This window comes from Falco punctatus (assembly GCF_963210335.1).
Source record: "Falco punctatus genome assembly, chromosome: 1".
In the NCBI taxonomy this organism is placed as follows: domain Eukaryota; kingdom Metazoa; phylum Chordata; class Aves; order Falconiformes; family Falconidae; genus Falco; species Falco punctatus.
The window spans coordinates 47,106,414-47,132,857 of record NC_137580.1 but is presented as its reverse complement, the minus strand read 5'-3'; the positions used below and the strand labels follow the sequence as shown (position 1 = coordinate 47,132,857).

General features: G+C 36.5%; 1 protein-coding gene across 1 annotated transcript in view; it reads left to right on the top strand.

The window, feature by feature from the left end:
• Nucleotides 1-2: 2 nt before the first annotated feature.
• The window catches only part of POLN (DNA polymerase nu), a 129,269-nt gene continuing 102,827 nt past the window's right edge, over nt 3-26,444 (top strand). Inside the window, exons 1-11 of the mRNA XM_080410934.1 lie at nt 3-1,523; nt 5,069-5,130; nt 8,228-8,716; nt 9,209-9,399; nt 11,176-11,288; nt 14,329-14,486; nt 21,113-21,181; nt 22,641-22,701; nt 22,895-22,959; nt 23,784-23,867; nt 24,280-24,369. Coding sequence (XP_080267060.1) covers nt 1,394-1,523; nt 5,069-5,130; nt 8,228-8,716; nt 9,209-9,399; nt 11,176-11,288; nt 14,329-14,486; nt 21,113-21,181; nt 22,641-22,701; nt 22,895-22,959; nt 23,784-23,867; nt 24,280-24,369 — 1,512 coding nt within the window. The 5' untranslated portion in view covers nt 3-1,393. The remainder of the gene's footprint in view (nt 1,524-5,068; nt 5,131-8,227; nt 8,717-9,208; nt 9,400-11,175; nt 11,289-14,328; nt 14,487-21,112; nt 21,182-22,640; nt 22,702-22,894; nt 22,960-23,783; nt 23,868-24,279; nt 24,370-26,444) is intronic.

Below are 26,444 nucleotides of genomic sequence, written 5' to 3'. Positions count from 1 at the left end.
CCTGAGAAGTTGGAGTATTTTTGCTCTGTGTAGGAAAGAAGTGTTGCTGTTATTTATATATACATATATAAAAATATATAATTATATTAGGAGAAGTTATGCAGGGGAAAAGATTATACTTCTGACTTCCGGAATGTCAGGGGAAAGAAAGCCATTCTGCCTCTCTCTCCCTTTTGCATGCTTACTATAAAATTTGAGTGAGATAGATACGGGCAGTACTAATGCAACCTGATGGATGTTCCTCCTTGAATCTGGATACAAATATTTGTACTTGTGAGAATTCAGATTTGCAATCTGCCTATGGTCTTGAGCTAAGAAAAATATTTCCACGTAAGCAGAGGAAATGTTGTTTGCTTGATGGTTATAATTGACAGTCTGCTTCTGTGCTGGATTTAGTGGGAGAAGACCAGAGTAACAGGACTCCAGTTATAAATTGTGTAGGAATATTTTGCTGAACAGCAGTTTCAGTAGAGCAATTGACTTGTACAGCTTGAATGCTTTTAAGTATTTTGAAAATGTTGGATATTTATCTTATGTTTGTGGTAAGTTTTATGCATTGTTCTTGTCTAACTGTAAAGATAAGTCATCGGTATGGACACTGTTGTTTCTAATTCTCCCATATGTGTTGTATTTAGGGACTTTCTCAAGTATTTGTGTGTGTTATGGAATATGGCTACATGCCAACTGGAAAAGCAACTGTTTTTCAAAAAGTAATAAGATTTAGAACAGTAATAAGTGCAATCAAACCTTGTAGAGCCTTTAGATGTTGTTGACCAGTTTCTTAAATTGACAAATAGTAACTATTTTAAAGTTACTAATATTTAATAGTAATTGAGCACATCAATTATACAAAGTTTAAAAAGTAGGTCTGTTGTGTTGTTTCAGAAATCATGTCACTAATGTTTCTATGTCATGATAGTAATACTGTTACTTTCATCTTGTGTTGGCTGTATTTTGGCAGTTACATGTAAGTTGGTTTTTTTCTTGATAAAATCTGAGCATTAATAACAATAAATATATGCATATGCTAGATACTTCCCCCATCCTCAACATCTTTAAATTAGTCAGTATTTCAGACAAATGACAACTACTGTTTTATTTATCAGATTTTTTAATTAGAATTTAGCTGTACTTAGTAGAACTGCTTAATTTTTTATCATACTATTAGAACAATTTCAAGTAAGGTTTTGTAAATTATTACAATTTGCTCATTTTTATTTACAACATGTAACTGATAGATGTGTCAGGGAGGAGGTGTTATTTCAATTGAGGAGAATACATGGCTGAATGTTCACTATATTTTGTCTTTAATTTCAACAGAGTGTAGACTGTTCTGTGGCCCTGATATAATGCATAGTTTGCATGTGTTCTGTGTTTAGGTTTAGTCTTAAAAATGGAACGGTGCACATCATACATAGGATGTGAGATTTCTAAAGTGCCTTTATCTGATACTGCTCAGAGGATTATGGCGGCTTTACAGTCTGTTCCTGTAGAAGTTCAGAGTAGCAGAAAAAATAACCAGAGTGAGTAAATCTTAGCTAATTTAAGTGTTTCTATTTTCAGTTGAAAAATTGAAACCCAAACAAATAAAACAATGACAAACCTGTAGTCCCTATTTAAAAGGAAAAAATGTGAGAGTTCAGATTTCCAGGATTAGAAAAGGAATTAAACTTTAACTGTGACATTTGCTGGGAGTTTTCTGATTAAATAATGTTATGTGAGTGCAAGAATCTAGAGTATTGCCACTACCCTCAATTTTGTTGGGTTTTTTTTCCCCTCTTCCTGTTATGTGGTATAAAAGTAGATAAGAATGCCAAACTGTTAGTTAATACTGTAAATTAAATGTATACATTAACTTTACCCTGGAATAGATACTTAAAGATCATTAGGGGTACTGGGAACTTGCCAGAAGGCCTGTGAACTTTCCAGACTCATGTCTGTCCTTTAAACACATGTTTGGTACAATGCACTCCTTGTTAAATTCTAGGGGAAGAGTGAACAAATTCCTGCTGGTAGAGAAAATTAGATAATGTTAAAAGTGCCTTAGCAAATCTTTGACTTGGCCAAATCTTACTTGGAATGTTGTGGATACTATGGAGGTTTTGCAAATGGAATTTTTATTCTCAAATCTGTGCATTTCATAGTCTGCCAGTCTTGTATCTCTGTAAAGAAGTAGATAGGAAGTTAGGTTTGCTGAATTTTGGTGTGGTGGGTTTTTTTTGTTGTTTTTTGTTGTTGGGTTTTTTTCCTCTCCTGAGAACTAGATCCTGGAACGTTAGCTGATTGATGGATTTAAATCTAGCATTTGTTCTTGTGGAGGTGGTGTTGCAGCCTCAATTTTATGTAAATAACAGTTCAGGCTCTTCTTTCAACAGTAAAGTATTGGATCCATGAAGCCTGGTGGTGCAGCAGTGAAGAGGGTAGTAATTAATTGCTGTCTAAATCAGTGATAAACATTTGAAGAAATATGCAGTGCCATTTTAAAATTAATCCACATTTGGACCAAAATCCAGATTATTATAAAGAAAATCAGATTTCTGTTCTGCCTAATTTTAATTGCCATGCTGCTTCTCTTGCTACCTTGTCATTCCCTTCCTTAATTTTTCCTGTGTGATGTTTTTTGCCTTAGACTGGGGAACTCTATGTACTGTGATATCTGTATCATATTATGTTATCTACTCTTAATCCATTCACTCTCTGTCAAGATGTAAAAATTACGTAGTCTGTTTAAAAAAAAAAAAAATACACCACCAGCACCCCACCCCCACCCCCCACCCCCCCATGAAAATGTCTGGTATCTTTAGCCAAATTAACTTGCTGTTGTCTTCGTAGTGCTGCTAAGTCTGTATTCACTGGGGAGTCAGAATGGTATAAGCATTTAGTGGCAGCAAATCGCATGACTAGCTTTTCTTGCTCTTGTTTTCCATGTAGTAATTAATCACAATTGTTTCTAGTGTAGGCTTAAGAACAAATTTATTCGAATTCTTTTTAGGAAACTGCCTGTATATGTAGCTTTAGCTGATCAGTGTGGATCTGGAGAAAAGGAAAAGTTTGCCTCCCTTAAAAAAACCAAAACCTGACATGTCTGGTCTGTTTCAAACTATTAAACTCTATTTTGTGGATAATTCTTCAAAGATTAAATTTTACTTACAGGAAAAACTGTGTCTTTAGAAGGTAAATATTGGGTTCAAATAGGGCAAATATCTGCAATGTTGAACTAGTGGGTGAAATTCTGTGGTTATCTTGGCAGTAGGGCTTGTAATGGTTCCATGTGCCCTTGAGTTTGAAGGCAAGGATGGGTTTCTACTGCCATCTGGTGGTACGAGGTTGCATAGCTTTTTGGATACTTGTCACACTGAATATTGTGTGCTGAAGGAGAGAAGTAAAATCCTCATAATTTCCTCTGGAGGGTGAATTTGTCAAGGAAAAGTAGCTGTGACACAATTAAAAATACTGAATTTTTTGAATAATGAAGTAAAAGTGCTCAGTTACTATCTCTCCTAAATTTATAATCTTGTTGTAGGAAGTGTCAAGAAAACCAAACCTAAAATGTTTGAAGCTAAAAATACCGCTATGCGATATTTGCTATTTTAACAGCTCAGATTAGAAGTCTGAGCTGGAGATAAATAACTGGTTATACACATATAGTAACATGAAACTGCATGTAAATTTGGTTTCTTCTGAAGGCTAAGCTTGTTACTCTTTGAAAATGTTTTTTTTTTTAGTATTTTAAGTTACAGGATGCTGGTTTGCCTCGACAAATTTTATTTTTTTTTTTAACTTTCAGTAAATAGAAATGGATCACCTCATGCTTTGTTTGACATTAGTCGTAAGTATAAGCACATTAGATTCAGAAATTTGCTGGTAATGCAAATTTCATAGCTGAAAACATCAGTGGAATATTGTGCTTGGTATGGACCAGGAGTTAGGAGGGGGCAAAACCATATTTTGCTCATGAGGTGTCTCTTTCCTGGACAGGAAAAAAATCTAGAGATAAAGGGATCCTAACTAACTGCAAACTCTGGAGAGACCTGCACTTCAGTGGAGTTTTCTTTTTTCCCTGTTCCTCTTCCTGTCAATACTCGGTTTGTAATTGCTGCTAGCCTGTTGCCCCTTGTGCTTTTATCCCAGTCTGTACTTTCTTCTCTTCTTTTTGGGGCTGCTGGGCAGTGTTGAGGGCAGAAAAGAGAAAGTCTGTCATAACAGTTTGATTTAGCGTGGTACAAAGTGCTGAGGTGCATTTACAAAGCCTTCCTTAAACTACAGCATCTGTCTGCTTTCAGAGCTGTAGGCTGAGTATCACTGGTAGTTCAGTGGTGGGCCCAGGCTAACAGTGGTGCTGTGGCCCAAGGCTCGGTCTTAGACCCAGCACTGATAGCCATCCTGCTTCTTGGGGTGCTAGTTGTTACCTTTCTGTCAATTTAATAAGTCTGAATTCTTCTTGCTCTCTGTTCTTGTCTGATCTTGTAATACCTGTTCTATCACAAGATGAACAATGTGAAAAAATTATCCTCTGTCGATGAAGCATGATCAGTTCTCTGTAGGGTGTGATGTGCTAAAGATGTATATGCATATAGTGTTTTACTGAAGAAAATTATTGTGGAAAAATGCTGCCTAGTTCCAAGAAAACAGTTGAACTATGTGACGTGCATAGAGTGATTTTTGCTTTTTATTTTTTTTCCTCATTTTTTTTCCTTGCCTATGCCCCCACCTTTACTTTGGCCAAGATGGGATGTGTTTTCTTGAAAGAAAGACAAATGCATATTTATGGTATTATAGTAATGCCCGTTCAGAATACTGTGGAAAATGTCTGCTTTGTCACGAATTTGAATTAATTTTTCCTTAATGGGGACAGAGCATGCTTTGCATATGCATATTGAGGAACCTACAGGGCCATTTTAAGCATGAATGATACTAATTTGAGGAAAATGGTTTTCATGGAAAATTTTATTGCAAGTATTTTGGGTTTGGTAAAAGTGTCTAATGTAACCCTGTATATAACCTAAGTTTTATGCAGTGCTCTCAGATTAATTTGTAGTGTAAAATGTTTCCTGTTCTTTTTTTAAAGGTGTAGAGAAGTCCAAGGAAAATCAACTAGGTCATAAGGATGCACATCTGAAAAATGAAAAGGCAAGCATATTGAAGACTACTAAAAGCAGTCTTTTTATAGCAGTTTTGAAGTTGTTATAGATTGCCTGTTTCATAACAAGCTTTATTACAGTATACTGCATACACTCATAGTTCAGGTAACTTCCCTGTGTCTTATTTTGCACTTGGCATCTATTTACCTTGAGAATCTTGGCCGCACTTCTCTTATCCTTTTTATGGGAAGTTAGTCTCTTGTGGCAGATCGATCAGAAATAAATGAGGTTGCCACGTTTAGATAGCAAAGTTTAAAAATGTTCTCAGACCTCTGTCGCTGAACAGTCACTAGGACATAATCATAAAGTGAGCTCATTCATATGAAAAATTACTTTGTATTTGGAAGTTTAATTTTAGGCTTAACGATCTCTCTGAATTTCTGGTTTTGTTGTGATTTTAAATGTGAGTGCGAGTGAGTGCCAGTGCAAGAATGGGAATGGGTAACTGCGGCAGCCCCAACTTGGGCTGTGATTGTAACATCCATTGAGTTGATCAATGAGTTGCAGGTACTGCAAGTGTACTCCTATCACAGCTGCAAATTTCATAGCCTTCCTTACTCTGGTGCATGTGGCACACTTCGGCCAGTCCATTCAGCTTGCTGAAGATGCAGAAAACTGGTTTCTTTTGTGGGGTGGGATAGTTTCCTACAGTTGGCTCATACATAGATGGGAAGCTGTGGGTGCACATGAATAGCAGTGGAACCCCTTTTTGTGATGATGTGCTAATTTTGACTACATCTAGTCATTTCCTATATCCACACAAATTATGAAGCTGCATCCTGGGAGTTGTTTTCTCTACTTCCAGCCATGTAATTATTTCTAATAGAAGATCGCTTCTTCCTGGAAGGTGCTGCTTCTCTCTGTGGTTAATTGTAGTTTCAGCTGTATTATTCTGACTTGGTAATTAAATTGCTTTGTTCTTATTTTTGAACTTTTAAAAGATAATTGCTTATTCTTGATTCTCTAATTACTGATGTCCTAATTCAAATTTTGCAGTGTTAAACAATAAAGCTATTTGCAGTTTGACTGGAGAATACGCTTGAGTGAATATAGTTGTCTTTCTACAGCTCTTAAACATTTTGTCCTTCTGTGATATTATTTTCCACTTATGGTAACTTTTTATAGTGTCAACTTTTTGATTAGCATTGCCTCATTGCAATTAATTTGTCTTTGTTTGGAACAATCACTATTCTTTTTTGTAGTAGCAAAAGCTTAATTCACTCCCTTTTTCTGTTTACTTAGAACCTGTTAATTGTACTTTTGCTGTAGAGTTGATCCTGTGAAGTATGATCTCAAGTAAATTACTGGCTTTGCTATTCTGGCTTCCTCTGTCACTACAGGTTGAATAGAGATGGCCAATATCCTTTGATCAGTGAAAACTGTTGTCTTATGGAATGGATGGGAGCCCTGCACAGCAGTAACTTGTGGTTCTTTTGAAATGAGAACTCCATAGTTTTTAGAATGGTAGTTACAACAGACATAATGAAGGAGACTGGCTGTGCTACAAGAGCTATGAGAGGCTTCAGTTACTTTTCAGTGGAGTGGGTGAATTTGACAGTTACGCATGATGCTGAGGCTAAAAATCTGGAGACAGCTGCTTTGTGGAAATGTTAGAGAACTCGGAAGAGAAATTGTTTTTTATTTGGTTCTGTGTGGGATCGGGTTCAAAATCTTCCTGCTGAAAGATGCTCTGAAAGGGACTGAAATCTTTCTGAGGCATTAGAAGGTACATAAGTCACTGCAGGAATGCTTCATTTCAGAAAAGGAAATTATGTAAAGATGAAGGAGCTTTTAAAAGTAAATACATGGAATTTCCCCTCCAAAACTGAAGCATTTGTAGGTAGTGTAGGGATTTATTCAAAACAGAATATTGGAGACTTAACCACAGATTTTAATATTTGTTTTAAGTGACAGTATGAAGATGACTACTAAAAAATGTCATTATGCAAAAAGCTGAACTTACCAGATTTTGTATTTTTATAGTTGCCTCATTTGAGTAAGTTAAATGTAAGTATACAATAGTATAGTCCAAATAAACTTACAGTGATGCTTGCAAATGCATCACTAATAATACCTCATTTTTTCTAATGCCTCAGGAGTCAAAAGCTTGCCAGCTCCTATAAGACCTGTTGATCAAGGCATAAGAGGCATATTGAGGGAAGATAAACTCTGTATATCCGAAAATATCTCAACATATATTTACCTTGGGGAATCTTGTAAAGGTTGCCAGTTGCCATTCCAGAGTCCTTGTTTACAAAATCATGTCTCTCAGCTGAAGAGCTTGTAGAAGAAACTAGCAAAATAAACAGTAAGAAAATACTAGGGTCCATAGCATATCAAGAGAATTCCTGAAGCAAATCAAGGATCAAGGAATAGAATTTTAATGTTACCATGCAACTTCTTGCTTAATGCTATTTAATGGCATACCTCTGAAAAGGGATCCTGGGGACTATCTGGAGTAAGAAAGCTGTTCTGGGCATAGTGGATTAAACGGAGCAGAATATAATACTCATAGACCTGATAATACTACTTCAGTGCAACTTCCATTATTTTTCTGTTATATCTTACAGTCTTGTAATTTGTTTGAAGGCATTTGTGGAGATCCAGTTGACACAGTGCACTCGAATTTCCAAAGCAGTCATTATGGTCCCTTGCCAAAAGTTCTTTAATAAACTAAGCTGTCATTGAAAAAGCTCTGAATATTGAAGCTAAAGATGGAAGGGAATTGTCATTCCACTCTTCACATAAAGGCTACTAATAACCTAGTCACAGTAGAAGACAGGCTACTGAACTAGATGTGTCTTACAGTTGTTCATTTGCCGTTTTGAATATTGGACTAATATCCAAAATCATCACTGCTTTTTAAATATAATATAATCAATACAAATCAACAAAATAATCTACTGATGAATAATTGAATTTTGTTTCATGCAATGTGGTTCCCCTAAACTGTTTTGTTAGCATCAGCATTTTTTATAGGATATCACTTCCTTCAAAGCTTATCTAAATTAACTCTTGTATGTTTATTTTTATTTCTGCTAATAAGCTGAAAAATTGGTTCACTAAAAAAATTCCATTTTTTCCAGGAGATTCATGATTCCACAATTGTCTTGTTAAAAACATCTGCCAACCCTGAAAAATGTACTGCTGGTCAGGTAGTCAGGACAGTACATGCCAGTGAAAGTCTTTGCTGTCAAGATACCAAAATTATGCGCTATTACCGGGATTTAGACTTAACAACACGGGGATATCAAGAAAGAAATCTTTCAGGAGAAGCAAAAAACCTGAAACACGGTGAAAAGAAGATAGCTACTCCCCTTAAAAGAAAGCAAGATGTGCCTAAATATTCTTCAGAGAAAGCAAGAAGATTACCTATAAAGACCTACACTTCTTCAGATGAAAGAAGATACAACACTAATTCTGGACAAACAGAGTCTTCTAAAAATTGTCCTTGTGATATCAGGAATTTGGGATATGAAGAAAAAAGAGAATTGCTTGCAACTATAGAACAGGCAGTGGCTTTTGTAACTACTATGATATTTCATGATGGTTCTTCACAGCTTAACTCAGAGCAGGTTAGTGAATGATGTCTTTTGTTTAGAGTCAGTTTTGTAGAACCATTTGAACTGTGCATATGATTGAAACATAAACCATGTTCATTAGGAGCCTAGGATCTGGACAAATTTTGTGTGTTATTGCTTACCAGAATATAAATGTAAAATGAGATAAACCTTAATACTTCTGACTACATTTTATTTTTCATTACCAAGTAAAACTTAAAAAAAGAAACTGCTTGGGCTAAACAGGCATTTGTATACTTTGAGTGAGATTGTTTGAATTAGAATATTTTTTTCCTGCTTTTTACTGTGTCTGTCACAATGAAATTTTGTTTCAAGGCTGAAACATTTGCATGCTCCTCTACTGTGTCAATGATGTATGCAATAACTCGAGTATACATAATAGGTTTCATATTGTAAAATATTTGGGAAATATTTTTGTATTTTATATTTTTTATAGGGTTGCATAAAATCTGTCACAAGAAACACTATTGTAATTATACTTAACAGGTCTTAACCTCATCAGTAAAAGGGGTTGTTGTCTTAGTGAAGAATCGGACTGCTCACCCTTGCCCTCCCAGTTACTCTTCAACTGATTATACTTGGAATGCTGCTAATGAAAATGATAGATTAATTTATTTACAAATTGAACGGTCATCTCTTTGGGAACAAGAACAACAGGCTCAAAAGAAATTTGCTTGGTGAGAGCATATAGGAAAAAATACTGGTTTGCTTTACATAGGCTTTTAGCAATGGTGATGTTGGTTACTTGGCACAGGATTAATCTCCTTACATGTCAAGTTTGTTGAATTTCATATTAGCTGTGTTAGTTGTGTGTCAAGCCTGGGCTAATATAAACCAAATAAGAATAGACTATTCCTTTGGGCTCAGCATATTGCTAACTGCAGCCCTATAGAACTAGGCTGGGATTCTGGTAGGAGCTGTTTACATTCACCTAGAAATCCTTTATGAACAGAACACCTTATATATAGCAACAAACCTCATGTTTCATCCAGATTTATCTTTTTTGTATCTTATCTTCTGTTTCCTGAGCTGCATTTCTTATCTAGTACATTTTTGATGGATGTCGTTACAGTAAACATCCTTTTTGAGCTTAGCAGATACTTTCAATTTTTTGAGCATAATAGACTTTTTTTAGTGGCTTTTGAGATCCTTAATGAAGTTTTCCTAATGTTCAGTAATAATGTTACAAAGAAATTGCAAGATATTTTTTTTAAGTAAATGCTTTATGTATCTGTTTAATAGTTGGACTAAATTTTAAACTTCCAGTTAGTATAACCAAAATCCATTTTTATTTGTCACTATTAACTTTGAAATAGTATCTGATAAAATAAGAATTGAATCTGATTCTTAGGTATAATAGTCACATAAAGCTTCATTAGAATATTTTATGACTTTCAGTAGTAACTGCTTTATTGTAAACTGCTGAATTTGGGTTATTAAATTACAGAGCATTCGTTTTCAAGATGTTGAACTTGGTTGTTAGGTGCATCTCTGCCACTTCCACTGTGACTGGAAACAAATCACTTCACTTACCTGTACTTCTCCAGCTATAATATTGGAGTTATATGACAGCTAGTTTAATAACTTGTTAGTATGAATTTAAGTTGGTCTGAATCGATACTAGTATCAATAAAGCATATACGTATGAACAGTAAAAAATTGGTAATAAACAAGTTGAGTAAGTGGGGTGGCATTTAGGTGAAATGTATAGGTAATTATTTGTTGTAAGAATGGTACAGTTGTTTAATAGTGGATCTACACTGTATACAATAATACCTTATGATTGCTACAGTTTCTAGTATGTCCAAAAACTTGGCACTGTGGTTTCTACAGATAAACTTGAAAGCTCTGTAAGAAAACAGTTTTTCTATATTGCCCAAAATAGACCTTATTAAAAAATGACACAATTAGTAAATCTATATATAAATATATATAATTGGTTAAATCTCTTTAAAATAGCAAGGATGTGGGAACTATAGACACTTGCAAAAGGAGTGGAAAAATGAGTGTAAAGATGAAACATTCTAGATATAAATAACATTAGCACTAGGCAATGATGGCGATTTAGTTTGTCTAGTATTTTTTAAATCGTGGTTTTACAATACTAAATTAATTCAGAAGCCTCTGTGATCTTATTTGGGTGTATTAAAGGGGTGCCAGTTGCTGTTTCGGATTAAGATTGGATTCAATTTTGAGTGTCAAATCAAAATTTGTTTTCTTTATGAATGCATGATAAGGCATACCTGCTAAGATGTTTTATTTATTATAGAATGAAGCTTCAGGTGTTACTGAATCGAGAATTTAATATTCAAATACAGTATTCTGTTCTTAGAGGAATAAAGACATGTCTTGTGTTAACTGTTTAGTATTGGGTGCTAGTTAAATGTATAATGTAAATAATTCACTATACCTAGTAGCAATATAGTCTGTGTCAATGAACTACTTCTGTGCAGGCAAGTGTTGTTTCAAATGCTACATTGCAAAGTTCCAATTATTTGCTTCAATGCAAAAGATTTCCTGAGGACTCTACTTCAAGTTTATGGTAATGAAATTAGCTGGAAACAAGGTAATTAATCTAATCTATGATCCAATCCTATAATATCTGGCTTTTGATGTTTCTGTTAAAACCACTAGGTGTACAAGTAACTAGATTGGTGATTAAGAATTTTAGCACCATGGGAAAGACTACTGTTCGTGGGGGAGGCTGTGGCCAGAGGCTTGGCATGTCAAGATGATGTATTTCTTCTCAGAGTAGGAATCGAATAATTGAATAATTTAAGGATAGCTTCCAGTGGAAACAAAAGCTCTCAACGTAGTCATGACTATAGCTTAAAAAGTCAAACTGCTGCATGTTTCATGTTCCCTAGAAAAACTTTCTCTGCTCAAGAGGAGAGGCTAAAATAAATACCAGAGGTGCTCATAGTTGTCAGAATTAGGAATTACTTGAATGAGTCCTTGTTTTTTTTGATGGGAACAAGTAAGACGCTTTTGTAGGGGTGTAAAAGCAACTACAAGCGGAAGATATAAGATGTAAATACCATCTTTTGGGTTTTTTTTCTTCATTCTGTGTATCGTACTACTCCAAAATAAGTGTGATCTTTCAGGAAGGACTCCCTCTATGGAGAATCTTCAGCTTGTACTCAGCATCTGAAAAGTTTCATCAGTAAATCACAGTAAACCGATGATGATTTAGAATCTGGTGTGAAGATCTAGACAAAAGACACGTAGTCGTGGGAGTGGGAAGGGGGGGAAGAAATGTGATGGTACAGGCACTAGTGACAGTTTTATTTTCCTGTACACACAAGAAATACTAGGTTAGATCCTAACTGATGCATAGGATTTGCATTTGAAGTTTGTAGTGTCCACAAGAATTCTTGTCTAGTTGTATGGTTTGGGGTTTTTTTTAAGCTTTGGAAGTTAATGCTTCTTCACCTATTATTTCTGTATTGTAAAAAATAAAGAAATAAAACCCCAAAACAACCCCAAAAAACCCAAAAGCAAACAAAACCCACCCCAAAAGCAACATAAAACCTCTACTGTTTTAAAGGTAAAAATCTCATCGTTGTAAATCAAGCAAACACTGAAATTTCTCTATGTCAATATTGACTGCAAACAGTTGAATGATTGCGGTCATTCTGAAACTAGTGTACTAACCATTGGCATACATACATTAGCCATGACTAGGTATGGTATGCTTTGCCATTGAGATTCACTAATTTATCGAAGTAGAAGGACAGGATTTGAGTACCGTGTCAGTCTTGAGGAAAGTATGTTTTTATCAGCGCAGACTCCTTACTTACCCGAGCTTGATCCTGGCTTTGCTTCACTCCCTTCAGCTTTGTTCTGTCTCGGGTTTCCTCCTCCTCACCTTGCACATGTCTTCCTTTCTCCAAGACTGAATTGGTGGTGATGACTACCCTCACCTTTGGTGAAAATTGTACTTAGGAAGGAAGGAATGGATGGATGGTTGGGGAGTTTGATTCTTTATCCTTTTGCAGTTGGAGACTGTCTTGTGCTCATTGTAAATGGAGATATGAGAAAAGGATCTTTGAGGTATCTCAGAGACTACTTGGTAACAGGATTCTGTTCTTCCGCGTATCCTTTGTAAGGTGGTGGTAGAAAATTCGGTGCTCTTTTCATGCAGTCTTCTCTTAGGCTTGTGAATGTCTGCCTAGTGAGGTGATGGAACCTTCCTGCAGCCTCTCGGCATTTTCCAACAGCCATCAGCTGTGGAGTGTTGCTGCCCATCAGTGAGGCCGAGTTGCTTAGTTTGCCTCTTTACTATGCATCATTTGAGTTCACAGCAAATCTGTCTGTTATAGTTGTCGGAGTTTCATTTAATTCCTGTAGGGATTACTTCCTGTTCAAAAAGCAGTGGAAATACCATGGACACATCCAAAGTTTTGTGAGTGAATGCAGAGTTTGACATACTTTACGAAGCTGCATGATTCCAGGGCTGAGACTGTCCTGATCACAGAAGGACTTAGTGCTACTGTCGGGAGGGTATCCTTGAGACAATTTCCAAGGCTGTTCCTTAGCATCTGTTAGCTTTTGAGGTGAACAGCTGTTTGTATTCAGAGTATGTCAGGATAGCGAGCTACATGAAATCTTGGTATGAGACTATGCAGATGAATGGCCACTCCAGCAGAGCTCAGGTTGATTCAGGGGCAGGATGTCTCCTTCCCTAACACTTGCTGAGCAGCCACGTGAAGTTCTTTTCAGCAACAGTTATGTCAGTGGAGGTGAACAAGCCTGGTTGTCTTTAGAATAGTCCTGCAGCTGTAACTTGCATTATGGATGTTAAAGTTTGCTTCCAGGTAACTGAATCTGTAAGGTTGTGTAGCATGGAGTTCTCTATAAATGCACCTGTCAGCTGTCATTTGAACTTGGGGGATACTGAAGAGGCTACTTAGACTATCTTTGAATAGATTACAAAGCATTCTAGTTACTAGTGTTTCTCTTTTCTTCTTTGTAATACTACAGTACTCATGTTGAGATTGTAGTTAAAATGGAAATGAAACTGCACTAGGCTTGCTCTATCCAATGTATGTGAACATGAGAGAAAGTGCAGTGTAAACACATATGATCCTATAGGACAAAAGGCTCAGATTTTTGGAAACAATGCATTGTGCATTGATATGTGAATTCATATATACATTAAAGATCTTAGAAGTCTGATTGCTAGGAAGTAAATCTTGTCTCCTCTGACCCCAAACAGCAATTTTGTGACTATCAATCAAGTTAACAGCAACAACAAAATGGTACCAGAGGGAGACACTCTTAAGAAAAACTTTCAGTTTGTAATTTTTCAGCAGTAAGAGAGGCTTTTACAGTCAGTCTTAAGAACCAAAGGTTTACTTGCATTTTAAAACTTGAAAAAAAACAAACCCACAAAAACCCCCTCTTCAAAAATTTTCAGTATTGAACTTACTCCTATGTAGTCATGATACTATTTGTTACAGCTCCAAATTCAGTATTTTAACACTTTTGTAGTTTAAATGCTTGTCTGTTTGATGTGTATGTAAGGAAAGGCAACGCTTTAGAGGTATTTTTCAGTATGGGAGGTAATTTCAATGTTTTTATTCAGAAATAACTTATTTTTGTAGTTGCTGGTAGTGTCGTGTTAGATCCAAGGATTGCAGCATGGCTGATAAACCCCAGCGACACAGTTCCCTCTTTTGAATGTTTACTACAGAAGTATTTTGAAAAGCCTTTTTCTATGGAAACAGTAAATACAGATATGGGCACTTTGAGAAATGCATCAGTAAGTAGTTTGTTTTAAATTGTTTGCGGTTGGGTTAAAAGGGGGAGGAAATGATGAAAGAATTGCTTTTACTTACAAAATACTGCAAGAAAAAAAAAAAGAGAAAATGCTTTTCTGAAGGAAGAAAGTTACTACATTAATATTGTTGGAAATCTAATTTTAAAGAGAGGAGAAGGGGAAGGTTCACTGCATTCTTCCAAGATGGGGTCATATTCTCCAGGAACAGCTGTAAAATTCTCCTTTAAAAGTGGTCAGTAACAATATTAATGTATAATCTGATTATTTTTTTCCACTTCCCTGCTTTTCAGTTTTCCTTTCCAAAACGTTTAATGTCTTATTCTCTAACTCCTGTGAACTTGTAGCCTGTATTTAGTTAGTTGTTATTAACAATTTTGCTGAATTTCATAGCTGGTAAAGGCACACATCATAGGCTGAGGTGTTCCTAGGGAGTCAAATGTGAACCTTCAAGCATGTGTTTGAAAAATCTGTAAATTGTTATTCTCAATAAGAGAATGCATGATGAACTTATCGAGAAGTTATTCCAAGCCCTATAGAAATGTCTTACTGTTTGTTGAAACTTATTTACTGAATGTTATGAAATGTTGATATTTGTATTTTGGGCCGTGGTGATCTACTCTGGGCACATTAGCCTTCAGAGGTTGTTTAAATGATAAAAATAATGTGTAGCAGCCTAAATGGTGGTTTGGTGATTTGTGGTTTGGTTTTTTATTAATTAAGAAACCACCTACTTTTCAGAGACCTTGCTTGTTCAGGCACAAGTATTGTAATGTAGGGCTTCTAGGATACAAATCCACAGATGTCAAGTGGTCTTAGAGCAGAGTCAGTTTACTTCAAAACACTAGCCATAAACTGCAGTTGTTCAGATGCTATAGCCTTTGTGGGTTAAGCTACTAGTGCAGGCAGAGGACAGGCAAAGAGGCAGAAGCAATAAACTTGGTTATTTTTATCTGTGATATCCCTTCCTGTGAGTCAGTATCCTTAATCTTGTCTCTTTCCTTAGCTTGACTCAGTCTTTTGTTCTTTCTGTCACATCTATTCTTAGTTAACATTTCTCAACTTTGTCATCATGATTCCCAGCTCTGAGTTAAATACCAGAGTTTTATTTCCTTCCTGCCCTACTTCAGGTCTAGTTTGTTTCCTTGCCCCAAACATCTCCTAGTCTTTATGCTGACTTGTTCACCCAAGTCCCAGTTAATGTGTCCCTCTAACATCCTGTGATTATTCCACACTCCCACCCCTGATTCCTTATGCAATTACGTTATTCCCTGGACTCTCCCACTTTCTTTTCAGCTTCTTTGTTTGCTCAGTGGCTCCCAGTTCTTCCTGTGAATCCTAGCTCTTTGCCAGGTTTGTCTCTTCAGCCTTCTTGCTCTGACTTTGCTGGTAGAAGTTGTCTTTACTCCCAGAGAGATCCACTTGTGTCCCACTACTCTATTTAAGCTCTCTGTTGTATTGTGCTGGTCTTGTATACCTGGCATAGTACTTGAAACGACTGTTGTTTTATTCTGTAGCCTGCTGTTCACCCACACACCTCTCTAGCACAAAATATGTGCTACTTGCTGCTTGTCTGTATATTTGATGCTGTGCCAAAAGGCTCAGTAAAAGGAGTCATAGTCCATATACCTTGAAACCTTTCCTGAAACAGGTTCTAAACATCCCACTGCTCTTGTAATGGCTTCATTTGATGATAAGGAATCTTGGGGTCAATTGAAGCCTGTCATTGGGCTTACTTCCACCTCCAGAATAGGGTCAAGTAAGCTCTCTGTTGCTGGAAGCATAGTATTTAACAGACAGCTTGTTGGTTCCAGAACCAGTGGACATGGACAGTGTTTCCTGGAGACAGGTTGATGATTTTTCACTGGCCTGCTTCAATTAATCTGTCTGGTATAGAGAGAAGTCCTCACTGATAGAACTAGACTGTTACAAAACAAGGATCACCGCCAGTGGATCTGGGTGTTTCACCTTTGAAGAGAGCCCTCTGCATCCTGCCTTCAAGTAGCTACTGTTTCCTCAGTCTTGCAGTGTTCAAGTCTGCTGTAGGCCCAGGGGAAGCCTGTACAGTAGGTGTCCGTATTGTCTACTCACCACACAAGTAGTGCTGAAGTTGTATAGGCTAATAGCCCTTGAGCAGATGGAGAACCCGTGTGGGCTGTCAGTGGAATTCATTACCCCATTTTAACTCTTCTGCTGCTGGGATATACTTCCCACTAACAGATATCAGCTTATATAGAATCTGTACAGTTCTATCTGCTGTTATCTTGAGTCATATGGTCATTTCAAGATAAAAACAACTATGGTCCAAGCTTTAAGTAGCTAGTGCCCCTATGTTTTGTGGTATGTTGTAGGAAAACGTGTCTGTAGCAAAGATTACCCTAAACCTCAGGTAAATCTGTTTTTAGCATGTAACAGAACTTCTTGTAACTAATAGGTGTCTCCCACACTTCTGTTATGCTCAGCACTTGTCTTAAAAATTAGTTGCATCAATATGATAAAGTTCCTGTGAAGGTTCTTCCTCAGCTGTGTACCAGAATGCATGCCTCTGTAGCAATGCTGTGTTATAGTTTATCTTAATACACACTAATTTTCAGTCAGTTCTGGTTCTGTTGTGTTTGTGCAGCCACAACTAATTTGAATTCCTTCTGCATTCTGTTTGGATCAAATAATGGATGAAACACTGCTCTTGTCAGTCTGCATCTGCTGTAATGCTTTGGTTCCAGACTTGTTTTTCATCGATTAATGGGACTGTTTTGCAAACAGTAGGCCAAAATTGTGACTTTTGTGTGCAAAACTTATTTTTGTACACTGCGGGATGGATTATGTTTACCTGTTGATTTACAGCTGACTCTTGCACTGCGAGGGCACAGGATCAAGTGTTTAGATGTACTGGTGTCTCAGTCTGTGCATATCCTCATTCCCTAGAAACATAACCAGGAGATTTTAAGAATCATCCTGAAGACAAGGAGGAGATAATGGCATCTAGCTCAGGGAGCAATTATTGCAAAAGACCCTGTTCGGATAGAAAAAGGTGTCCAGAGATACCTTCTCACCGACTCTAAAGAGAACTTACTTCCCTGAAGAGAGGAAGATGCTTTCGTATCCATTAATTTTTATATGAATTTAGTTGTTTTTTTCTTTTAGATAAGTCCTTAATTCTGAGATCTATTTAGACTATATAGACTCTCCTTTAGGAAGGTTTTTGAAGATCTTCCAAATACTTTGATTATTCTTACCTGCTTTTGCTTCAAAAGAACTATTCTTCTAGCTGGACAGATTAAAAGCCCTGGAGGCCCATAGTATTATGACACCAGGCCTGTTCTTAAGAAAATATTCTTGGAAACAATCTCAGTGGCAATCTTTCTGTTTTAGTCCATCATTCATCCAGTATAGTGGAGTGATATCAAATCTAGTTACATTGCATATATTCTTTGAGATGATAAAATCTTAATTTTTTTCTTTACAAAATACTGGATGGTTCATTCAAATGGAAGCATTGTCTTCATTTTCTATGCAATCTTAGAGGAGTGTAAATCTGATAACAAGTACATATGTCTCTTTTTTTTCCCTTCTCGTCACAAAAAGACCAAAGGAAAGATCCTGAATATATCAAATAAAACCCATGAAACTGTGAAATAAGTAGCAAAGTCAAGTCTGGTAGCAAAATTTCTGAGATGTTGCTCTGGTAAGGAAAACACTTTCTAGCTCAGTTTGATTGGAGAAAGCAGAATATATTTCTTCTGGAGCAGAGGTTTTTTTTGCCCAACTGTAGGTATTTCATGAGAGCAGTAAGGTAAGAAACCTGTAGAATAGTTGCAATCTGTATAACAAGAACTTTTGCAGCTCATAGCATGAGAGTTCTTCTTAGTGTTCCATCAGCCCCAAGATACGAATGCAAATAATAAACTGAACATAGAATAATTAGGATACCTTTAATATACGCATAGGGTAAATGACAAACATGAAGACTGATGGCTTAAAAGATGCCCAAGGAACCCTCTCAGTGCTTTTCCAATTGAGACGCTTTCCAAGTGATTTCATGGCCCTTTGGTTTCCTGTCAATATATTTTTTTTTTTCTAAAAACTTTTTAAGTTCTTCTAGACAGAAAGAGAATTCATTTGGGAAGCAGATTTTAAATTTATTTTCACCCCTGCCTATGTGCATTAATTTAGCAGAAATGATCTTGGAATACCCTTTTCACCAAGTATTGAGCCAAATCGAGGTCAGTCTTTAGCAATGTGACTATTGAGGAAGAAACAGTGTTACCAGATTATCTTCTAAACTCTTTAGAGTTCTGTTGGCCTCAAAATTGATTTATGCTCTAATGATGAGTCCTCCATGTAGTGTACGTTACACTCATGTTGTCAAACATAAAATAGTAAGCTTCTACTAAAAAGTTCTACATGCTGATCTTTTTTTTTTTTTTTAATATTTTTTTGTTTTCCAAACTGTCATGGACAGGAATCTGCAGTCAGCACTGCACTGTGTCTGGGAGAATTGTCTTGCATTCTGGGTTTCTGTACTTGCTCAAAATTCTGTAGTCTTACGGGTTTTCCCTGTCAGACTCCTTTTCTCGGTCTTTCCTTTCGGGGATTTTTGGTTTTCTTCCAGTTTCCTTCCTTTCTAGTACAGCTCTGGTTTTATATAATAATCTTTCTTGGAATTCTTAACTACCCTTATTAAAATAATGCCTTATGTATAGTGAATCTTACATCTACCTTTTTTGGCTAGTCAGATGCTGAGCTCAGGGTATGGAACTCTACCAAGGATCTCACTAAATTGAGTGCTAATTGAGCATAAATTGAAAGTTATGTGTGCAGAGTAGTTTCAATTTACAAAGAGATCTTTGAGTCATTGTTACCAGCTTTATGTTGGTTCAGTATGCAGCAGCAGCCAAAAAGCTAACAAAATGTAGGCACCATAAAGAAAGGTATTGAGATGAAGAAAAGGAACATGATTTTTTTTTACCAATGAAAACCTTGGTGTACCCATATCTTGAAGACTGCGCAGTTCTGGTCTCTGCATTTCAAGGAAGGCACAGTGGGCTTCTAAAAGGTCAGAGGATGGAACATCCTTTATTAGGAAGATGTGATAAAAATTGTGGTTATTTAAAGTGGAGATGGAAAGACTGAGGGGTACTGTGCTAGCAGTTTCCTAAATTATGATGAAGACGGTGGATAAAGTGAATGCAGTGGTACTACTTGGCAAATCCTGCAGCTGTAACTGCAAGTTGAAGAAACTAGGAGGAGATGGGGTTAAAGACACGATGAGCAATGAAGTCTGCAATCTAGAGATAAACAAAAAATATTAAATACATTTTTGAAGCAATCAAAATGCGGACTGTCTCTTAGAGATGCTAGTCTAACTTCATGAAAAAATGTAGTCTGCAGATTAAGCAGGTTCCATTAAGCCAATTGTTCTATACCTAGTGTACATGAAAACAATATATATATGGTTCTCTTTATAAAAACTGTTATGATCCCCTCCTCCAACTTAGTAGTCTAAACTAAATAAGCTTAATTTATTTCTTTGTAGGTCATGTTTTCTAAATTTACTATTACTTTTTGTTCTCTTCTTTAGCTTATCTGGCATTTCTTAATGTCTGTCTTAAAGTATTGTGGCCAAGATACCCCAGTATTTCAGCTATATCCTCAGAAGTATTTATCAACACAGAGTAAATGCCTCTTTACACAAAGAACCATTAGTTAAAGTTCACTGTTTTACACAGAAAATGAGGAACTATGATAACATGATGCTTAGTTCCATGTAACCTATTTTACTACCTCCAGCACAGACCAGGGTGTGATTCTTGGGGAGGATTATACAAACAGGCAAGTGCAAGTCCTCTAGAATGCTGTCCTAGGTTCTATGGTTTGTGACCCAGGAATTTTGCGGGACAATGCTAGTATTTTTGCACTTAATGGCTTGGATGTAAATTTATTCCATAATTTTGATTCTATGGTCATTGTTGATGATATAGGCTACAAGAAAGAAAATGTCTGCAGCATTTTTCTCATTCCCGCCTTTCCTCACAGGAATTTAGTAAAGAAAAGCAGCACTTTGTTTACATTTTGTGTATCAGCCTGATAAATTTCATTGGTTAACATTAAGTTTATTTTTAGTGATCATGTTCTCGGAGCTAACAATCATATTCTTAGTGTCTGTATACACTTCAAAATGGTCTTCTAGCCAACTGAAGGAGGTGGCATGGCTCTATACAGAACACCTATGGAACAGAAGGGAAGGAAGTGAATAGTTCAGGCACAGAAGAGCGGTAGTACTGATAAGAGAAAGAAAATTGCAAGCAATTTTTCCTTACTTTACAAATAGCAATAGAATTCTGACGTCAATGTAAAAGGCAGCATAGTGATACTATTTCCCCATACTTGATCTGTGCAAAAGATAAATAAAAGAATAGGTAAACCTTGAATATTCATGATCTGTACTGTTCATTAATTGTGTTTGTCAGAGATTTAAGAACGTTACTAAAATGTTAAATATAACAAGAGACATACAGAAAAATGGTTTTATCCCTTTTTTAAAATAAATAGTATTCTAAATATTTTCACGTTGGCACTAAAATTATTTTTTAAATTTTTTTTTATAGCAGTATCAAAACTTAGGTGTGAACTTGGAGAAGCTTTATAATGTAATGATGGATCTTGCTCATGACTTGCAGGTAAAATACAAGTAGTAGTTACTCAGATACAACTTCAGAGGTATTACCATTAATTAAAGAGAGTTAATGATGTGCTGCTCATTCAAATCAGAATCTTTTCTTGAGTTAAATAGAAGGCTTCAGTCCATACTGGTTTACAGTGCTGGTCAACATTTAAAATAAAGTTGCCCATCAAATTTGCCATTTTTTCCTGGACAAAATGGTTAGTCTCTAAGTTGATCTTTAGAAGAAACTTTCCTTTGCTACAGTTAACTGTTAACTAAGAACAGGCTTTGTTTAGAATATTGTGACTTTTCTTTTTGTATTTTAAACCTATATGAAACAGTCTAAAAAGTGTTAATAGAGTTAAAACAGACCATAGCTGGGTTTTTTTTTATACGTTCCTTTGGTACAAAAGCTCTCAGCATATCTTTTGCTCTAGATTGTATTAGCTGCATGCTGGTCAAAAACTGTAACAGGCATCCTAGAGAGGTTGTTGATGCCCCAAGCCTCTCAGCGTTTGAAGCATTTGGGCAATGTCATTAATAATATGCTTGTAACTTTTGGTCAGCCCTGGAGTGGTCAGGCAGTTGGACTAGATGATTGTTGTAGGTCCCTTCCAACTGAACTATTTCATTCTATTTTAGCCCTTATTGCAGTTCAGAATGAATCTCAAGAAGTCTTTTACTGTTTTTTTGCATGTGTTTGTTTTCTCCCTGTAGTCATATACCTGAAAAGTGTTAGAATTTAGGGATATGCTCAGGTTCTGGTGAAAGGTACATCACTGAATTCTAGGCGGTTTCCTTGAGATTGATGGTAGTAAGTGTGGGACTTAAACCATCAGTTGATGGAGCCATGTTAATCTGGATATCTAAGTGGCCCAGCAGTATGATGAAACAGTCTGTGAAGGAAGGCAATAGGAAGCATCAAAGGCACAGAAACTGAGAGCCAGCCTACAGGAAGTGTTTAGGCAAGTGTTGCTGTCTGATTGCTTCAGTGGTTAGAGAAAAAAAGGCTTCCTGTTCTTTGTAAGTAAATTGGGTGCATAACCCTATCATCTTTTAGTCTTTTCCTGATGAAAACAAAGTTATGAATTCTGAATGGCTGTTTAATTGTTCAGGTGAGTAAAGAAGAAGGGATAACTATGTTCTGTTATAATGGAGCTTGTTCCAAAAAATGAACCTTTTAGAAAAACGGGGTATGTATATTTCTTTATTACTATACCTGTACAAAATGATTACTATTAGAAAATGCATTATGATTCCCCACAAAATGAAGTGATAATGGGCTACAGTATTTAGATACTACAATTCACACTAAATAGTATTTCCTTCCATGAGCAGTGTTGTCATATAAAAAGGGGTTATACAGAAAGTGAAATACTGCTTACTGGAAAACAGATCCACATAATGACACCACTATATGTTTTAAGATTAAAATTGGCTGATACTGAAGAATTTATTTGTATCTTGCTTTACAGGTTCAAGGTTTGTGGAAATTATTTTGCACATTAGAACTTCCACTTATCAAAATTCTGGCAGGTATGAAAGTTCAGTTCAAAATACAAATCTTTACTTTTTTCACACAGCTGCTGCCTATGCTCAAGTAGAATGTTGTGTTATTTTAGCCTCATAACAGCAGCACTGAGTTTGAGTTTCCATCTTATAAATTAAGAAGCATGTAAGATCAAAATTATCAATTTTAAGTGTTCTCAGTATATAATTGTATTTACAGTAATGGAAACACACAAAATACACGTGAACAAACAAGAACTGAAAAAAACATCAGAGATTCTGGCGGTAAATGTCTTTATTTTTTCTTTTGGAGATTGTATAGCATCATCTTTCTGTTTTTACGGAGGGTAACTGATTAAAAAGAAGAGGAATATTTTTGTTTTGTCATGTTCTACATGACAGTTCGGGGCTTCTAGTATTTTTATTGTTATAACTAATGTTATTTACATTATTAGGGTACTTCCATGTTTATTCAGGCAAGCAAAAAGGAGGCATTTGCTTCAATTATTCTTGTCCCAGAACTGAGATTGCTTTGCAAAATGCTCAAGTCCTTTTGTGTTATGTGTTGGAGCGTAAAAATTGTAATGACTCTTTTGAACCTACAGTTACCAGTAACCATCTTCCTGAGAAGAGATAGATATTTCTATCTCTTTGTCAATAAAACAGTCTTTACAACTTACATGTTCTGAGAGTTCCAAGTTTGCCATTTCCCCATGGATAAAAATAGTTACAGGAGAATCCTATTTTGTAGCATAAAATCTAAGTAGATAATCATAGCGGTCTGACAGATTACTGATTTACCAGAATAATTTGCATAGTTGTGTTTCTTACACATCTCTATAGTCTTCAGTAATCTAAATTATTTTCCCACAATTCTGGTACTTTCTTCTACAGTAAATTCCTTTCCCAGATCATGAAGAAATGTAGACTAAAGAAATATATATATATAAGCAGTCTACTAAACAAAATGTTCATAGCCATCAATGATTAGATGTTATCAAGTACCCTGTTTTTAAGTAGAAGTTCAATATACTCTTTAACCTAGGAAGTAGCAGATGTTGAAGAAAATAATAATGTAAACAGAATAATTCTGATGTACTAATTTATAGTTGCGACTCAAAGAGCTTGAACAGGAAGCCCATCAAGTTGCTGGAGAACAATTCCTTTTGACGAGCAGTTATCAACTCAGACAGGTAATATTTATACTATTATTATGCAAGTTGTAAGTTCTGTAAATTGTGATTGATGCAGAAGAATTATAAAGCTTATAAAATTGTCTTTACAACTTCAGAATCCTTTTGATATTATGTTATTTTCTGATTTTAGTGGACACATCCATTTTTCATAAATCTAGCAAAGTTTGATAATCTGTATTTGAATGTGTTTACATGAATTATGCATTTGATTTTAGCAAATACACTTTTTTCAATAGCTCAAAAATAAAGATTTGATCTTTTCATTTCTGTGTTAGTCCTCTTTACTACAGTATGTTCTAATTTCCTTGAAGTCTGTTTTCTAGACTTAAGTTCAGTCACCAAATAATTTTCCTTTTTGTTTCAGCACTTGAAACACTGGAACATTTCTCTTATGTTTGTCTTACTGTAGGTACTATTTGAAAAGTTAAAACTGCATGCACTGTGTGAGAAAGTTTACAGAACTGAAGTACAACAACTTGTGTCCACTTCAGAAGTCGTGGTGAGATGGGGAGGGGTTTTAAGAGTCTGAATGATTTAGCAAAACTCCCAAGTTATGTTCCAATGAAATTATCATTTGTCTAAAGTTTTTTTAACCATCTTGATTTATTTTTGTATTGTACTAATCACACTACTTTTACTTAAGCCAGAAATGAAAGTTGCACTCCATGATGGGGAAAACCAAACTTTAGCTATAAACAAGGGTTAAAAACTTTAGTAACCAGCATGCATGTATGACCATCCTCCTCACAGGAGAGAGACTTTCTTTACTGGTCAGGTTTTGCTAGCTCAGTATGACTGACTGATTGGGTGAAAGAGACCACTGGTGAAAAAGAACATTAATGTAAAATCTGCTATTGAAGGAAATAACAACCCAGACTTTCTCTTTGCTGTCAGGAGATTTGGGCTAAAACCATGTTGTCATCTTTTTATGGACCCTTAACTCATTCATTCATTCATTCATTCATTCATTCACGTTAAGTAAAGAGGTCTGCAGGCAATTATTTGATACCTGTGGTTTGAATTGGGAGTTGTCACTTTCTTTGCGTGGTCTTGTTTACTTGTTGTGGGCATGAATTTTCTTCTGGCTTTTTAATTTTTTTTCTCTTTTTTTTTTTTTTTTTTTTTTCCCCCTCCCTCTGTGGAAGTGCTTGTCCTCAGTAAGAGCAGTTGCATTTGGAGTCATATTTGCAAGACCTTGACAGAGTCTTGTTCCCCTAGAGCAGTAATGACCAAACAGTTTAGATATTTTGGTATGCCTGTACAAGAGATCAAATGTATCTTCAGATTTAGTGCAATAAATATTGCACATATGAGGCTTCTCCAGTTCTTTCTTCTGTTAGTGTAGGAGCAAATAAAGCCGTTCATGTGTGATCCCACGCAAGTGGAGAAACCTGCCAAAAACATTTGTCTAAAAATGAAGTCAAGACCAGACTGCAGACTTCTTGGTAACTTGAGGCAAATGTGGTTGCCCCTTCCTTTTCATAGAAATTTAGATTGGAAAAGACCTTTAATATCAAGTTTAAGTGTTAAACAAGCACTGCCAAGTCTACCGCTAAACCATGTCCCTAAGTGCTACATCTACATGTCTTTTAAACACCTCCAGGGATGGATGGTGATTCTATCACTTCCCTGGGCAGCCTGTTCCAATGCTTGACCCCCCTTTCAGAGAAGAAATTGTTCCTATTGTCCTTCTAAGCCTCCCCTGGCACAACTTGAGGCCATTTTTTTATGTCCTGTCACTTGTTATCTGGGAGAAGAGACCAACCCCACCTGCCTACAGCCTCCTGTCAGGCACCTGTAGAGAGCAATAAGGTTCCCCCTCGAGTCTCCTCCTCTCCAGGCTAAAAAACTTCAGCTCCCTCAGTCACTCCTCATCATTGTTCTCTAGACCATTCACCAGCTTCATTGTCCTTTGGACAAGGTCCAGCACCTCAATGTCTTTCTCGTAGTGAAGGGCCCAAATCTGAACACAGGCTTTGAGGTGTGGCCTCACCAGTGCCCAGTGCAGGGGGACAGTCACTGCCCTGGTCCTGGTGGCCACGCTATTTCTGATACCAGCCAGGATGCTGTTGGCCTTCCTGGCCACCTGGGCACATTGTTGGCTCATGTTCAGCTGGCTGTTGACCAGCACTCCCAGGTCCTTCTCCTTCAGGCAGCTTCCCAGCCACTCTTCCCCAAGCCTGCAGCACTGCAAGGGGTTGTTGTGACCCAAGGGCAGAACCCAGCACTGAGCCTTATTGAACTTCATACAATTGGCCTTGGCCCATCAGTCCAGCCTGTCTGGACCCTTCTGCAGAGCCTCCTGCCCTCAAGCAGATCAACACTCCCGCCCAACTTGGTGTCATCTGCAGACTTACTGAGAGTGCACTTGATCCCCTTGTCCAGATCACTAATAGATCATTTTGTTAAGACAATAGAAATGGAATTCCTTCTTAGAAGAGAAGCCTCTGTGCAGCTGCACCTGTTTCTGACTTAGTGCTGAAACTGCATTGTTCTAGTTTACATTGAAGTTAAAGAACTCATTGGTGAGAATTAACGCCCTGTGGCAGGCAGAAAGGTAATACTTGTTTCTCA